This window comes from Trichoplusia ni, chromosome 7 (genome assembly GCF_003590095.1).
Source record: "Trichoplusia ni isolate ovarian cell line Hi5 chromosome 7, tn1, whole genome shotgun sequence".
NCBI classification, from domain to species: Eukaryota; Metazoa; Arthropoda; class Insecta; order Lepidoptera; family Noctuidae; genus Trichoplusia; species Trichoplusia ni.
The window spans coordinates 208415-226312 of record NC_039484.1 but is presented as its reverse complement, the minus strand read 5'-3'; the positions used below and the strand labels follow the sequence as shown (position 1 = coordinate 226312).

General features: G+C 34.8%; 2 protein-coding genes across 5 annotated transcripts in view; one reads left to right on the top strand and one right to left on the bottom strand.

The window, feature by feature from the left end:
• LOC113496087 (pleckstrin homology domain-containing family H member 1-like) overlaps positions 1-17898 on the top strand; it is a gene marked incomplete at its 3' end in the record, with an annotated part of 255189 nt that overhangs the window by 35500 nt on the left and 201791 nt on the right. The window contains 1 exon segment of the mRNA XM_026875201.1: positions 12541-12564.
• Positions 4759-6450, bottom strand: LOC113496088 (glycine-rich cell wall structural protein-like). 4 transcript variants are annotated; one of them, XM_026875202.1, is made up of 4 exons: positions 6248-6450; positions 5733-5784; positions 5219-5248; positions 4759-4997 (listed from the first exon to the last, which is right to left on the bottom strand). In XM_026875202.1, the coding sequence occupies exons 1-4, from the start codon at positions 6296-6298 to the stop codon at positions 4870-4872; spliced, it is 261 nt and encodes an 86-aa protein (XP_026731003.1). In that variant the 5' UTR covers positions 6299-6450; the 3' UTR covers positions 4759-4869. The 4 variants fall into 4 exon arrangements, with proteins under 4 accessions (XP_026731003.1, XP_026731005.1, XP_026731006.1 ...); XM_026875204.1 differs by having other exon boundaries at positions 4759-4994; positions 6248-6443; XM_026875205.1 differs by having other exon boundaries at positions 5745-5784; positions 6248-6443.

The following is a 17898-nucleotide window of genomic DNA, read 5'->3' as shown; positions in this document are numbered from 1 at the left end:
CACAACTTGGCAGAACAAACATGGAAACGGAGTGGCAGTATGAATGGGAAATCTCTGGCCTATATTGGAACGTCAACGGATAAAAGAATATCTTCCGTTTAATTAAAATAAGAATGATCGGCACACCTTCGGCAGTCAAACTCAGTTTTGCAGTCATTTTGCAATTTCTTTTAAAAATCTTTATATACATCGTAAAGTCAAAACTAAAAAGAGTTTTATAATGTTTAGGTTGGACATCAACATTTGACGTTGAATGAGATCAATCCGAATTTCAGTGCAAGCGAGAAAGCACTCTACAAGTCGTAGAACAGCATCTCGCTTGCACATTGAGATGTAGAGATAGGCCATCTGTTTTAACTCATAGTCTCATTTCGAGCTGTCTATTAATAATGTTATCTTAAACTGACACAAGATATTGATGTTACTAAGTCAATGTATTTATTGAGGCCAATGTATTGCCTACATTACAATAGTGTATCTGGGCTCTCAGTCAGGACTCGTATGAGTATTAAGATAAGAACACACAAAGCTAATTAATTATATTCAATAAGAAACAATAATGTGATATCTTGATTTATTGAGCACATTCTACTGAGCTTACTGTTACTATTTCTGTTACTTGTTACTTTAAGTAAGCATGAAAGTGATGAACTAATTTTAATTGTAGCTTAATTATGATAAGGTGAAATTTTTGGTGGAATTAAAATGCATTTTACGGTTCTGTACGAATAGGGTAATAACGGAACCCTCAACGAAACTTAGGCTTTGCTGTCTGTACATCAGTCCGTCACCAGGCCATATCTCACGAACCGTGATAGTTAGAGAGTTGACTTTTTTAATTTAATAGATACTAAAACGCAAGGTTAGGCTCGTTACGAATACCAAAAAAAGTATGTAAAACGTTATTAGAAGTTCTAAAAGTTCCATGAATAAAAACGCCTTTCGTCTGTTCATATCAAATGCACGCACCCAGTTGCCAGTAGATATTTCGCAGGCGTTATCTTTTCTATTTTCATAGATAACTAGCTTTTCGCCCGCGGCTTCGCCCGCGTCGAGTTCGGTTATATTGCGTTTCCAAGAGAACTCTTCAAAAGTCCAGGATAAAAACTATCCTATGTTCTTTCTCAAGGTCAATTCTATCTCTGTATCAAATTTCATCAAAATCAGTTCCGTGGTTCAGACGTGAAAGCGTAACAGACAGACCGAGTTACTTTCGCATTTATAATATTATATAGTAGGGAAAGGACTATGCAGTTCATCTGAGCGGAGGTTTTTCCTACATCACTGATACAGGTGTCTTTAGCCTATTACAACTCTGATTCTTACGATTATAAATCATATAATTAATCAGTTATTTTTTTCCAAACGCTAAACAGTTTCTCAAGCTATTATTTAAGTAACATCGTAGATGGCATAAATGCTTAAATTCATTTGATCAAACACGCAATGCGTCAGTACGATGTCATAATGATTAGGGATATAGTTAATTAGATAATTACGTAATCACTTATCGGTATGTTAACATTGCATCAATAATATTAGGAAGGACATGTCTATGATTAATTTGAGGATGTTGTGTCATGTTAGCTGCTTGAGTGGGGTGACTGTATTAGGTCCCGAAGGTGCTTTTACAGAACCAGACAACACGGCTTGAGTACGTAAGATCTTGCCTTGAACTATGTATGTTTATTAAATAGAACATTTTATTTCAATCAATATACGTGGTTTGACAGTCAATTTGCTATTACAGGGCGTTGAACAATTTTGAATTAATTGTGAATGAAATTTTATTTGTCAAGAACTAAGCACCTTTTTTCAGCCAAGCCTTTCGCTGCGGAGAGCGTAATTTTGTAGTTGCTTCATATTACTAACTTAATATTTTTTTTACTTAATTCTTATTTTAATATAATGATATCAGGGACCGGCCGGATACTCATTGAAAGGGTTTTTGAAGGGGTTTTTTTAAGCGCTTCAAGAAAAAACCCTATGACATATGTTACACCTTCGAACGGATTACTGTAACCCTGTTCCGAACAGGTTACCCTTTACTACCCTGTAACACTGTAACAGGGTAACCCACTCCAACCTAAGACAATGCAATATGCACTCTTTATCATAGACATTAGTTTGAAAATAGTATAACCACGAGCGCACGTGACATCTTACCGCCCAGCGGCGCTATTGTTGCATTTACCGAGCGACTTGTAAACATGGAATAAAAATCATTGTGGATATGATCTTACAGTTTAATTTTGCTTGTCGCACTTTTCAAACGTTGTGATATATATTTTTCGTGTCTATACTTGTAGACCAGGGTCGATAATTTTTAAAACCAAAAAAAAAATAGTAGGATGAAACCCATTAGAAAAGGAGGGGAATATTATAAAAATGAAAGGAAAAATAATTTACGGGTGATCTGAGGTCGGGAAGGGGGTGGGAGTGACGTTTGAAGAGTAAAAAACGGTTTTTATCGATTTCCGGCAAAACTAAAATTCGTATCGAAAAAAGTCAAATGGCAAAGTTCTAAAAGAAAAAGATCTAAAACTTTGGTGTTTACATTTTTTTCACATAACCTCAAAATTTATGTGAAAAATCTAAAAAACCAAGATTGTGGTTTTTTATTTTTATCTTTTACAAAAATTTATTTTTGTAACGAAATTTGGTGAAAACTTACTTTTTTGTGTCCCAAATACGCTGTAATTTATTTTATTAAAAATATTTATTTTTTCACCTTATTTATTTTGAATTAATATAAAAAAACACTCTAATTTTCAATCGAAAATTCACCCGTCAAATCTTCTCAGAAAATGCAAAAAATGAAAAAAAACTTGTATTCGATTTTTTTTAAAATTATTATAAATAATTTCATCTAAAAAATTTGATCTCATTTTGTGTTCAATAGACCAATAATCGAGGAAGGTTTTAGGCTAGGCATATAAAATTACGCTGCAACTAATAGGAGCGAAGATTTAATGGAAAATGTGGCAAATACGGGGAAAAATATTAATCTTCGAGGGCTTTCGTTCAAAAATTCCTAACTTATATCTTCTAACCACGCGGACGAAGTCGCGGGCAACAGCTAGTTACCTATATGACGTTTCGCGCGTAGGTAGTTTGTCCGAGAGGCGCGAGTCGCGGCGCGACGCGTCGGCGATAGAAGAAAATCAGCTGTAGTCTTAGTAAAGCAATGAGGGGCCGCTAGGGTGCAAGTATGCAGCTCAAGTTTAGTGGGTAATTCAGGGTAACACGAATAAAAGCCTTTCGTGAAGGTAACCACTTCAAAGGGTTAAGTTATTGAAGGGGTTAACCCCTTCACGTGGTTACCATAATGAAGGTGTTAACCATTTCGCTGGGTTTCGAGGATGTAACTCGAACAAAAGGTAACACTGCGATATGAGTTACCCCGTGTACGGGTTACCCTGTCAAACGGCTTAACTCTAAAGTGGGGTTGTCCGGTCCCTGAATGATATACTTAAGTCTTCCTCAGATTTTCCACACAACGCAATATATAGGTGTCATAATGGTTCTGTTTGTGACCAAGAAATCTGAATATAAAGATAAAGCTATCTACACTTAATATAACACGTAAAGACTCGATCGTTAAGTGTTTCTAGATAGTCTAGATTTAAGACTATCCTGTATACCTGACGGTTTATGCCTAATAAAATTGTCGTAAATACTTCAGTAGATAAGCACCTTTCAGCAAAGGTTTAAAACTTTAAGTTCTTTTCTCTTGATAGGTTTTTAAACTTGAGTGTTCGTTTTTATATGCACATAATTTAATATTATATAGGTAGATCCTATATAGCCTGCCTAAACTGTGTTTAATTTTGATGGCGACAAGTTCTTATGGTATTTGTTGTTTATGTTTATGAGTTGTTAATTTCCATGTTTAAGTCTGAATTTCGTTTAAAATACAATATGTTCACTTTCATTGTGGCGTACCGACGTTTAAATAAAAAAAATAAAGTTATCAAAAAGGTTTCTTAAAAAGTACCTCTATCATATGGTTCTGAAACAACAAAGAGAAAGATATTTCCCAATAAAAAAAGCATCAACACGTTTAAAAGCGCGACAGAGTACCGCGTAATGTTTCTAGCACGTGATTGCTAGAACACAATTGGTCGGGTTTTTATTGAAATGTCCTCCCGTGTGTCATAAGTGCAGTTTCATAGCTCCGTATGGATTTAGTTTGTGAACTTCGGGAGAGATATCTGTCGTTTTCTATGTTATATTGGAATGAAACCAAGAAGGTTTTAAGTGATTCTTTAATAGCGTGTTTCGCGCGCGAATGTGTTTCGAGTTTAATCTGTGGTCTTCGATGTTCAAATCAGTATTCTGAGTTGGTTCTTAGTTTGAATTGTGTTTTATTCTTTATTTTGTGCCAGTATTAATATATGTAAATAGTTTTTTTTTAACTGTCAATGAGTGAAGTATTTAAATGTCAAAAAATCTAGTTCTCTGAGATGATTTGTGTAAATATGTGTAGTGCGAGTCCAAAGGTAAATTCATTGTTTTATTGTTCTTCAATTGTTTCGATTAACGCGTATCTATAGAGACTGTGTTTATGAATATTGTGAAGGAGAATGCTTGTGCCTGAGTCAGGAGAGTGCCTATGATATTTGGCATCATCTGGAAAACAGTTCAGTAAGACTATTTCGTTAAGTATTTAGGTAAGCAGTACCTTGTAATTTTGACGTATTTTTAACATTCTGGGTCACAAAAAATGGGATCTTAAATCATATATAAACACAGTAGTATCTTTCTTAAACATTTATTTTCCTCGCAGTTAGTCTCAACAAAAACTTTGTTAGTGGAAAGGTTTATTTACAAGCTAGGGGTTGTATGTTAAGTTAATTTTCTGCTGGTTTAACCTTGACCTTGGCCACCGCCGCCTGCGCCTGCGCCGGCGCCCCCGCTCATTCCGAAACCGGCGTTGAATCCTGCCCCACCATTGGCACCACCACCACCTTGTTCACCACCGCCAGCACCACCTGCTAATCATATGTCATGGATCAGTGTCTCGGGTCCTCAATGCTTGCAGTTCTTCTTCAAGAGCTCAAAGGGCCTTCGTCTTTCACAACTGCGACATTATTTTAGGGTGTCGTCTTTTGCCATAAATAAGTGTCTTTTGTTTAAGACAAATATCAAAGGCTAGTAAAGCGAAATAGCGTAGAGAAGAAATTTATAACTTTTTTTGTTATGTTAGCCTACTCACCTCCTACGTTGGCGCCAAAACCAAATCCAGCTGCAATAAAATAGAATAATGATGACTTAAAAATTGAATAGAAATTGTAAACACCCATTGACATATGACCTATACTTAAACATAATGTTTCTACATGTGCATGACACCTATCTATTCTACCTAGTCAATACATTTGAGCGATCATTCAACAATAGCGTTTGGAAAATGGTTACTTACTATGAAGCGTCGGGACCATGGAGTTTTTAGTTTTTAGTCCGACATAACCACAAGACGGTGAACCAGATGGTGACTTTAAATAATAATACCAGTCGAAGTAAAGCAAGGACTTATACGGTCATAAATTTAATTTGCATTTTTTTTTGTATCGAACCCCAATTGTCACGAGTCCGACTCGCCCTTGACCGGTTTTTCATGAATTCTAATTCTAACAGTTGGTTTTTATTTTTAGGCTTGCTATGGTACATTTATCCTATGTCTATGGACTTCCTCTGAGTCATTTCTGAGACACAGGCAAGCTCCCAACCTCTCCTCCTACCTTGACCTCCAGCACCACCACCTCCTCCTTGCTGCATACTCTGTGGAATAAATAAAATAAATTCAGAAAGACATTATACTATGAAAAAACGTCACATGGTATATCGGTACTTGGTGCATCGTTTGCCAAATTGAGTTGGCCCATTATATTGCATACGTCATCTCATTATTAACCACATTTTTTTGGTAAATACGACCATTGTGTCCCTTGCTTTTACAAAGATTCAATTTACATGGACCAGGACAAGCGTGGATCACACAAATTCTTCTCCTGAATTTAAAGATGTGTTAAGACAATAAATCTATTGATATATATATATATATATTGATATAGTATTATATAGTATTGATTTTTGAACGGTTATAAAACTTCCCGAACATATCCTTTTCCAAAGATTTTAATAAAAAAAAAAACTAAATGAAGACCAGTTAAAAAAGCATAAAATTAAATCTTGATATCACACACAACAAGTTTTATTGCCTAATTATATTTATGCTACTTACATTTCCAACCATCGCCGCAACGATCAAAACGAAAAGAAACTTCTGGAACATTATGGTAACGGCTATGTCAACTGTTGGTCACACCGTACTACACTTCGCGCCATAGACAAAGCCGCCCGCTTTTATACATATTATCGGTTTGATCGCAGATAATTATTCATAGAAAATGATGGTCAAATCATTGTGAGTAAAATGAGTATGCCGAGTATTGTTCACGTTATTTTAAACTAGTTTAATACTGTGGTTTTGCCTACATTGTCGTCTTTTTAATTTTTATTTATTTACGGCAGGTGCTATATCGTTATTTGATTTTACTTTCACCTTTCTGAAGTCGGTAGGAGTTAAAAAAGGTGGAGGTTCTCAATTCGTCTGTATTTTGTGTCTGTGTTTTTTTGTTTAAGCTGTAGGTAACTCAGAACTTAGGAATGGGTCAACCGATTTTGAGGTTTTTTTACTTAACGTGAGTTAGTACCTCAGAACTTCAGATTGGACGAACCGATTTTGTTGTTTTTTTATTTAACGTTAAATAGCTTTCATTTGTTCTGGTAAACATTTCATCAAGTTTATCTCAGTTAGTTCAAAATAATTTCGCCCTTATCAGAAACTATAATAAGTATTATTTCACCAGGTTACATTGGTGATGAAAAAAAAATCTTTTAAAAAGTGACTTTCTGTGGCTTAAAAATGTTATAAAGTTACTTAATTATTATAACCATCGCACTTACTGTCTGCCAACATTGTTTAAAATTAAAAATATGAATTAATATCCATTATGACAAACAAATATACAGAGGTATTAATATAAACACACACCACTATTAAGTTCTATTTTAATGTATATATAATAACACTATTGTTGTCGCTTCCAGAGCTATTATATTATTAGATTTCATGCTAAATGTTCACGCTCGTTATGTTTCATTACAAATGATATGGTGTAAACATTTTTATTCTATTGGCTTTAGGGTTCTGTACACAAATGGTTAAACAGAAACCTTCTGCTGAAAATCCGCTGTCTGTCACCCCGCTACATGTAATAAACTGTGATGTTCGATAGTTGAATTCTTTTCAGACGAACATTACAATATATAAAAAAACGAATAAAATGAAATTTAATTTAATTCATACAAAAATCATGTTTTTTTTGTGTACGAAACCCATCGCCGACTACGACTCACGCTTGACCGTTTTTTTTGTTACAATATGTTTATTTTTAGAAGTACAGAAATTGAATCATTTGAATAGTTTTCAAAGTTTTCCATAACGACTGTAGTTTTTTTTTTCACATATGTCTTCAGCGGCCATGAACCTCTTAACAACCTGTGTAAGTATGGCCAACGGAATATAAAATATTCGAAATAACAAACAGATTTAATTAAAATGAGTCATTTGGAACATAATATTTGTTATGACAATAAATTCCGAAGCAGATCCACAATTGTTTAATAATGAACTGATATGACCCTGCGACTCATAAGTACTTAGGTATTAAGGACTCTCGTTGGATCTGAAACTAGTCGGGCGATGCCAAAAAAACATGATAGAAAACCGTTCTTAAAAAATGTTTTTAAAGCGTAGTGTACACTGCGAGCTAGTGGGCAAGAAGGCTAATTCAGAAGAACATTTAGCTCTATCCATTTTAAATTTTCAAAACGAGCTAAAAAGTAGCAAAAAAAAAATGCTTGCTTGCTGGTTGACAGTGTGTCCTATGCTTTAGTAGATTCAGTCACGACTGAAAAGTAGGTCATCTCAGAAAACAAAAGGAATTTATCACTTATTAACATTTTAAAGCAGTATCAATGTACTGTATGAAATATTTACATATCTTGTACTTCTAAACATTGCTTGGACAGATCTATGAACCTACTTCAGTTACTACATTTTAAAGATCAAATTACTTATTGAGGAGTATGTGGTGGAGTATGTGTATTATATTTTCCTGAATGATTAATATCGTAAGACGTGTGTGCCAACATGGGTGTATCCTCTATTCCCTTACAACATTAAGCCCAATTTGATGGCAATCCGACACAACCAGAGAGAGATCAGGAACAGGACTATTCTAAAAAAAATCCATGTTAAGACAAGCATTGCTCTTAAAATGTAAGGCTTCCCAAATTTGGATCGATGTAAATCTGATGACATGAACAATTCCTGAGAAGAAATCAAGATTGCGTATCAAATTATTTTCACCCAAAAAGCAATCATATCATTTGCCAGTGCCAATGAAATCTGACATATGAAAGGCATCTCAGATTATGATTATATGGAAGAAAATAGAAGGCTGTGATGTGAGCTTGATTGCATCCATTCAAGCATTCTTAAAAAGATTTTCTTTAGAAATTGTATTAAGGAGTGAAGGTATGGAAAAATGGCGCCGAGAGATTTTGATTTTGAGCTTGGAAGGAAATTAGAGGTATTTTCATTTAAAAATTAAAATAGTATGAATTAATTTATTCTGGAAGTAGGACGAGTCATGACTTTAACATGCCATTTTGCAGAACGCTGAAGTCAAAATTTCCTACCTACTGATTACCCTAAGAATTTTATGTAAAAACTACACCACGTAAAGAGGTATCATGTTGTAAAAACTGAAATATTCCATAAAAGCCCAGTCCTGAAAGAAAGCATATTCTTAGACTAAGTTATTGATAACCACACACAATCAATTACGGATTGGCGATGTCTGATAAAATTTTTTGGAGTCCAGACCCAAAAAAAATATCTGTGTAATACTAAAATACTTGTGAACTGAATTACTGTCTATTTGGAACAGGAAATAGTTTAAGTGTCCTTGTAATAACCACGTCATGTTTTCAAACGGTAAACACTGGTATTCCATTGTAGTTACTGATGGTTTTGAAAATATTGATAATGATATGATTTGTTAACTATATCACGCGACAGTGTCCGTCACGATGCAGTAAACAAGGTACATGATACACTGTTCAAAATTGATATTAACGATCATTTTTTTTTAATAACCTCCACACTAGAGGACTTTAATCCTTTTGTCGCAGTGGGTTAACAAATTCAAGTCACATGCACAGAGACATCCGATCCCAGAACAAGCATTTGTGGATCACAATTATGCTTTAGGTCGACAGCGCGACACATCTTGCACTGTGGGCTTGGCGTGGTGACCTATACCACTCGGTGAAGTCGAATTTAGAAATACAAAAAAGAATTTTATTAGTAAAATGTTAAAGTATTATTAAACGTTGATGTTGAAATGCTCTGCCAAAGAGGTATGTGTAGGGGTAAGATGTCCAAGAGTCTTACGTCAAGGGTTTTTGTGTAAACATCAGAGCGAATACGACTATTGCCTTTGGCTTCCTTGACGACCAATCATGCAAACATAAAGGTATTAATAATCCTATGAACGACCGTACTTACTCCGTCTTCCTACTCAACATGCTTACATATTAGTTTTTACAAATTTTATATTCTTATGAAAGTTTTTGGGTTCGTCAGTCATTTGTCCTTTCTGTGGGAGCTATTAAGTTCCAGCAAAAGGCGCGTATAATGGCCTTGGAGGGCATTAGTGACCCCGCTGCGCTAAGGACCTCTGACGCTTTCGCACTCCCGGAGTGCTTCCGGTGACGTTACCATGACGTCATATCCGACCTCCGCAATTGCCATTAATAAGTTTATTTGTTTTTGATGAAAAGTATTTAGATGAAATTATCTGATTATGCCATGAAATTTCCTCGGCATAGTAATTATGTCTTATATATACATTCGATTCCCGAAACTAGAGCATTATGGATTGAAAAAAAAAATGGCTCAAAATATAAGCATTTTCTGGACAACTTGTAACGCATATTCTGGATCACAATCACAATCTCAGATATCGACTGAAAGGATCACTTTTACTTTTATACATAGGTTATTTGATTGATGTCAAGAGTCACATATTTGCTTATAATATTCTGTAACAGCCTTTCACGTCCCTCGATTACCATACTAAGGTTTCCCACAACTTCCAACAAATGCCAACATTCAGCCCTTCAATGGGGACTTCTATCCGAAAACTACCATTGTCTTCTCATAACCGACCAAAAAAGGTCAAACTACCAAACAACTAGCCAGTTCCAGTTTTGCCACAAAATAAAATATACCATATTATTTAAGTGGACTTTTTCTTCGCGCTTTTTCGACAAACACAATCTGATCGGGATAAAGTTTTTTTTTTACATTTGGGCATATATCCCTTTCGTCCATCGTTCGTTTGCCATAAGCGTATACAAAACCTCATATACAATTTAAATTGTGTCCCAACTCGCGAAAAGCCGGCCCTACGTTTACTGGGACCCTTTAGTTTTTACTACCGTCGATATTTCGGCCCTACATAAGTTTTCGATATGGTTATGATGAGGTATTTGCATTATTGTTGTTAGTTTTACATGTGGTTGGGAGATCTCACTTTGGTGATGAAAATTTATAAATGTTGGACAGATAATTTCCGGTATTATAAATGTCCGGGTAAGTTGAATATTACAATGAATTCAAAGGACTTTTTGGTGATTTTTAAAGAAATTATGGTGATTTTGTTTCTGCTGAAGCAAATATTCTAAACAATGCCTTGAAAACAAAAATAAATACAAGCAAATACAGTGAACCCACAAGGGCGTACGTGAACTTAATAATTACAGTAACAGTACAACTTCGCCAATGACAGTCTGGAATAATTAAAATATTGTACTTGTGTATGAATGGAAACAACGACTCTTCTTCCTCTGAATAATTATATGGCGCAAGTTGAAATCTTCAGCGGTTACTAACATCCACAATTGATGTATTACTATTACTATATTGATGTATAGAAATGCAATTCTTAACAAAAAATCATCTGTGTTTGTTAGTTTAACGTGAATTTTATTTTTACCCAAACATTTGAACTGGTCTTGTAATAAATGGCTTTAAATAAATCTTTGTTTTTCGAAGCTCAGTTGACTACATACATACTTATTTTGGTATACTTTAAACAAAAAAATGAACGATTCGTCCACTTCGTATTTAAGAGCCATTTTGCTACTTCTTATCGAATTTCAGTAAACTACATACAGACAGTAGACTACACAAAAACTTCCCTGTTACCACAATGCTAACCTCTCTCCCAAACCACGCTCCCTTATTTCTCTTACACCGCCACCGAAAGGGTAATCCTGGGCCCTTTCGTAAACTTTGTCAACTGCTTCCCAGGGAGCGATAGCTGGAGTTCAGTAATTTTAACTAATGACACTTCGCAAACGCTCGCCAAAGCCTGGTTTAGGCTGAAATTTGGTGCCACAGGATGAAGGATTTCGTCCGAGATTTGAGAAATTACTCTTTGTCGAGACTTATATGGCGCAGCTTCTAATGAAACGTTTTGTTAAATGATGAATGTTACTTTAATGGCGTGTTGGATAGCGTGTAGTGCTTGTTGCTCGTCGTTGTTTGTTTTAGTATTTGTTCTGTTGTGGTTCTTACTTGAAGATAAATGATTCTCATGACAGCAGTCTGAAAACACAGGATTTTGCGACTATTTACAATTTGCTGTATGCACAAGTGCATCATCGTTTTGTAAATGATACTGCCTCGCTGTACGTGCCGTATTGTGATTAAACTATTTACAGCCTATGACACGTGCTGTTATGATGTTCCGGCTGACATGCAACTGTCATTTTCATGCTTGTGTTTGTAACTATAGCATTTCTTGTCCAGAACAACTTCATATAACGAACCCATGAGAAACACCTGGAATGTTCCAGAACGTTCCATAATTTCAGAAGCAATTAAAACATCGTTTCTCAACTTTGTCGATCGCAAGAGGTCTCGTTATTCATCAACCGACAATATGATAAACTTATCTAATTTACATGCAAATAATTGTAACAGATTGAGTCGTCCATTTTCGACGTAAATTGTATTCATTTGTATAATTTTGTCCTCCGAAGCTTGTTATGTAAAATTGTTCTAATTTCGATATTGTTCTGTTTATATTAATTTTCTCGTTTCATCCTGTTAGCGATCAAATGACTGTAGACCTTGTTTTGTTTCCCATTGATCGGAAGTGGAATTGTAATGAGATTTTATGAGCCAAAAAGCTCTGGTATTATAATAATGTTCGAACGAAAGGAAAGGTGATCTGAAAATCTGTTATTGCCTTATTTAAAAAGGTTACCGTAAGACCTTATCGTGAAATACGAAACAAACGAAAGCGAAAATGATTTTTCAAATGAGTTCCATGTAGTTAGAATATCTGATGGTATTACTAAGCCAAAGATAACATGTTTTTTTTCTCATTCCAGATGTGTGCAGTCGGAGCTTCGTTTGTAAGTAACATTACTAGCAGATTACTTTAAGTGCGAGAGTTTCCACTCTTTTCTCTCTCCCTCCTTGATAAAGGGCTCTTTTATTTCGATCCCCCATTTCCTACCTTTGTCTCCGATTGGAGTTTCCTATTCCATTCACTTTTCAAATCCTTTTCTGTTTTTTAATGTTTTCTAATAAATGTGAGCTTCATTGTTCCGTTTTGCTTTTGTTTTGTTCTTTGTCTGCTGGTTACTGTATCTGAGGGGGCAATTGCATGTTGTTATTTTTCATTAGGATTTTATGAGTTCTGAATGGCGTACTAAGTACTTCTATTGTTTATACAATATGTTCGAAGATTGTATAGTTGCATACTATTGTTTAACAAATAGGTATTATGAAGGTCTTGCCATTGATAGTAATAAAAAACATATTTGCGATGGCTGAATACTTTCTTGTATCATAAATGCGTTATTTAATTTCGAAAAAATACCCAAGTATCCTCGTTTCCAAATAGAAAAAGGCAAAACGGAGTGGAACACAAGAAAATAATAAACACAGCGAACGAAGAAAGTAATTAGCACAACCGGACACATCTTATAATTGTTTACAGTGAACATTGGCGAGAAAATTTACTCGGTATAATGAAAAATGTTTCCGGGACTTTGTCCTTACTTCTTTACGAGCGAAGTTCTGCGGCTGGGCTTAAATTATTTTAAGTGCGGCAATTTCTGCACGCCTTGCGGTTATCGTCTGCTCGCCGTGATTAATGCAGCCAACTTGGCTTTGAGGGATTTACACTGCTACTCCTGTCGCACTCCAATCAAGAGAGTGTTGGATGTCATCCCCAAAGTTCCGCCATTAGCTGCCTTTTTACGGATTATGAGCATTTGGAGCGGTTTTGTCTGTTAAATGATTTCGTGAATTACGTCTGGTTGTGTTTGAGTTAATTGTTGACAAGGGTTCGTTTGTAATATCGTTCTGTTTCGGAGATCAAGACTGACAGCCGTTGTTTGTAATGAAAATGTAATGTTTGTCTTAACCTAGTTAGGATATGTCACTGGTTTTAGTTTGATGCGAGGGTTTTAAGTAAAAAATTACGTCTTCGTTTTTATACACATACAAATTTAATAACCGCAATCCAAGATTCCAAAAAAAAATATTTTCATAAAAATCTTTTGAACCAGAAGATATTTATGTTCATGTTGTTTACTTATCAATAGAAGAATAAACAAACGGGGAAAAAACAAATTATTTATTCAACGAGTCTATTTTTGTTGTACATTTCGTAGATAAACAACATAGAACATGGCTATCCCTTTATGAAGAACGAAATAAAAGGGTCTACAAAGGATCCATATCAAAGATCTACGACTCGCCAAAGGGTACGTCATTAGAACGCTCGTAAATCTCCTAGATATAAAACTGCAAACAAGTAATTACTCTGACCCAAAGATTCGGAATAAAAGGAGCCCAGATTAAAAACAGTTTCAGGCGGTCTCCATAGAAAAGAGGAAGTAAATCCACTGAAAAAAGATAAGCGAACGTCGAGTAAACTTAATTCGGAACGCTTTTTAAAGCAACCATAATAATTTCTCCCCAAATCTGAGATTCGTTACGTTATCTAAAAACGGGCTTTAATTAAATTTTTCAACTATCAGATGGGACAAGGCTTACTGTCGAAAAATACGACTAATAAACTCTCCTGTTTCGTTATTTCTGTTGGAATGCCCAGCGCTGATTGGCGACTCGATAAAAATAGTCAATTTAACGAAAAATCGTAAAACCTCCGCAGCAGAATGTAAAACGGATAGAATTAAAATTTTATTTCGCGATTTACTGGGACCTTATAATGCTTGTATATTTTAATAAAACGGAATTGCTAAGGACGGTTGTAAAATTTGAAGACCTCTGAATTAATAGAGGGGAGATGTAATTGAGCTGGATTTATACGAGACATCATTTTATGTTTACTACATTTGGGGAATTTTGTGTTTCTTGAAGTTGGAATGTTCCTGTTTCTTAGCTGAAGGAATAGTTGGGACTGTGTTTGTTCGAGTGGTTCTTAGGAAATTCCTTTGTTCGCTATCGAAGTATTCTGTTTCTGTCTCCAAAGTTTCCGTCTCAGTTTGTTACTACCAGTCTGTTACTCTTATTTCATTCGTTCATTTCGTGTAATCATTTCGGGATTCGGAGTTGAATTTATGTGTATTTTATTTGGGAAATTGCTTTAATATTTTATGACAATAAGTTTTATTTGCATGCATACATTTGTGTATTAATTCACAATGAACCCTTGTTTCCTTTTAAATTGCATTACAAGAAAGGAAATGAATTTTATATGAGATTGAATTTCCATTATTTAAATGGTGATTCTTTTTACATTATTGCATTTTATTTATTCACCAGTTTCGTGACTTTTTTCAGGGCATGCTTATAACTTTGTGCCATATTTTGAATTTATTTATAGAAAATTCTAAAACAACTCATTGGCATTACACTGTTAGAGAGAGGTCTTGTCCAAATCGTGCCATTATGATTAAATTCGGTACAAATCAAACGCATATCATAGCTATATTTCCAGTCCATGGACAACAGCAGCAAACATCAATTTGACGAAACTTCCTGCCGTAAATTCTAGTGAAACTAAGCCTATAAGATCCGAAAAAGTAAATAACACTAAATCTTACAAACACTTAATATTATTTCCCGCTACAGAAGTGGGTGAGAACGGTAACAATTATTAGTTTCTCCTTTTATTTAGAACAAAGTTCATACATTCGGCTGACTGGTAGTTTTTGTGATTTATTCCCTGCTATTACCCTCAACTCGTACGGTACGTGATGTGGCGATGTTAGTGGATGTTTCAGTAATGTACTTGATAGTTGCAGTTCGCCTTGTGTTGCTTTATATCCTGTTGATGTAACTGATTTTATTTTGACTTTATGTAAAGACTGTTGTGACTGTGTTATGCTGTTTTGTTTTTGCCGTCTTTGGGTTATCGGATCGGGTAGAGATGTTTGAATATTGCGTTCGGATTTTATATTTTCTGCTTTCAACTTCGTTATAAGATTATCGCGTATGTGTCAAACGTAAGTTCAAGTGCTATCAAATGTTAGCTCTTCTAACATGCCAGTAGTCATTTTTTTCTTTTTAATATTCCTTATAATGATAGTACCTAGTTGTCATATTAATCGTCGTCTGCTAGTTCCAAGTGCTCCCCAGACAGTCTCACAATTTCAGTGTTTTGTACATATTTTTTGCTGAAGGCAAGTGTTTATCATACTCTCGGCAAGTTCTCAACTCCCACTATACGTCTGCCCGCAACTTCGCCTGTTTTGTTTTATATATTTTAAAGTTGCTCCGCCCGCGTTTGTGTTCAGGGTTTTATGGCTTTTTTATTTGAATATTAATAACGACTGTATTGAAGATGGGAAGAAATGAAAAACAAGCGTTTTGTTTGTTTTGTGAATTAATTGCGGAAGTTTTTTTGGAATCTACCAGGGCGATGTCTGTAAGGCTTAAGTATTTTTATTGTGTTTGTTAGTTGTGTTGTTTGTTGTTAGTGTTTGTTAGTGTGTTGTTTGTTTATATGTTATACGTTATTAAAATATGCTGTAAACATGGTCAGCAACAGCCCTCACGAAGGGTTATAAGCTTAATAAGCCGTAAACAAAACGACATATAAAACGGTTTTCACGTAAAACTTTATTTAATTACGCATAGTAAAACTCCACACAGATTCAAATTATTGAACGACTATTGGCCCAAAAGCTTTCAAATAAAATAACCCGACTGTTGTACTAGGTACCTTGCAGAAGCAGAGCAAAAGCAACAAATATGACCATACAAAAAATATTAGTTAAATTGTTTTCATTTTTTATTTTTTTTCTAAGATATTATTTATCCTGAATTTGAAGAAGATTTTTTATTACAAAGTTTAATTTAGCATGTAATTTATTTTATAATTTAAATTGTAATATTACTGAATAAACCCCATGCTCATCATTCATTGTGTTCCGGGGAAACTATTGTCTCCTAGATTATTCATAATTGTCTGTATTTAAACCAAAATAACATTTGAGTACAGGCAAAATTATATTTTGCCAGCGATTTGCTGTTTCACTGCTATCGCAAGGTAGGTAATACCGACCGGGTTATTTTATCTGGCTCATACGTAATGGGGTAATTAAGAGGAAACGGATGCAAAGATAACGCGAACCAAAAATAATCGGTACATTTGTTTTTTAGATGGGTAAGCGGTGAGCTAGTTTATGGGCTATCGGGCTTTTTGCCATTTGTGTTGGACAAAATTTTTAGCTTTTAGGCGTTTAGGTTGAAACCTATTTGGCATGAATGGTTGTGGACTCTCCTATTTTGCATGAACTGAAGTTTTCAGTTTTCGAAGCGATTGCAGATTTCCTTTTTTTTAATCGATTTTAGAAGTCATATATTTTGCAGCTTTATGGGTCTAAAATCGTGTTAAAAGAAGTGGTCAGATGAAGTTTAGTTAACGGTTTCTGTATTCGTTTGCAAATTAAAAGTTACCTGTAAGACAAGACATGTTATTCTAATTGTAGAAGGCTGTATACTGTAAAAATATATATCTAACCCTATTACAAAATTATCTCAAACGCTGCTTGACAAGTTATGTACTTAAATTTGTTCAAAACACATAAAATCTCATCATAAACCCCTTCAATCTAGTGATACATATCATTTGCTTCCACTGCACATCCTCATCTGATCCCGTATACATGTTATATTATACATTAAAGGGTACCCAAATGCCGGACCTTCACGTTCCGGCACTAAAAGTGTAATTAAACAGAATATTTCACCGGCCCTTGCCTCGGATGGCGCGGGATCGCGATGGCACGTCTCTGAACACCATCCGTCTTTGTCTCTCAAGTCTTATCATGACGGGTCTTTCACCGTCTTTTTATGCTCGAATGATAAAAAAATGCGTGTTTTTTGTGTTAAAGGTGTTTGTAGTGTTCGTCAAATGTTTTGGTGGAATAGGGTTTGTTTTTGTCATTAAAATGTTTTGGATTGTATGTTTAGATTTTTTTTTGTCATTGAAATATTTTGGGCTAGATTAAAGTTTTTTTTATGTAAAACAGTAGATATTCAGCCTCTTTTGTTGTAAATTTAGTTTTTGAATACAACTGATTAACGAGTAAAGCATAAAACTTTTCTTAAAGCATTATAAATATTAGAAAGTTTAAGAAAAACTAAAAAAATATCCAAGTAATCTAGGTAATGCGGCAAGAATTGCTCAGCAGTTTACAATGACGTCATAGAGCTTATTATGACGTTATTGTACACTTACTATAAACACGTGTCTAAATTACTTG

Coding starts and splice junctions, on each gene's coding strand:
- LOC113496088 (XM_026875202.1), bottom strand. CDS start 6,298: ATGTTCCAGAAGTTTCTTTTCGTTTTGATCGTTGCGGCGATGGTTGGA. Junction 5,249..5,732: donor AGGTCAAGGTAGGAGGAGAG/GTTGGGAGCTTG, acceptor ATTTTATTGCAG/CTGGATTTGGTTTTGGCGCC. Junction 4,998..5,218: donor TTTTGGCGCCAACGTAGGAG/GTGAGTAGGCTA, acceptor ACATATGATTAG/CAGGTGGTGCTGGCGGTGGT.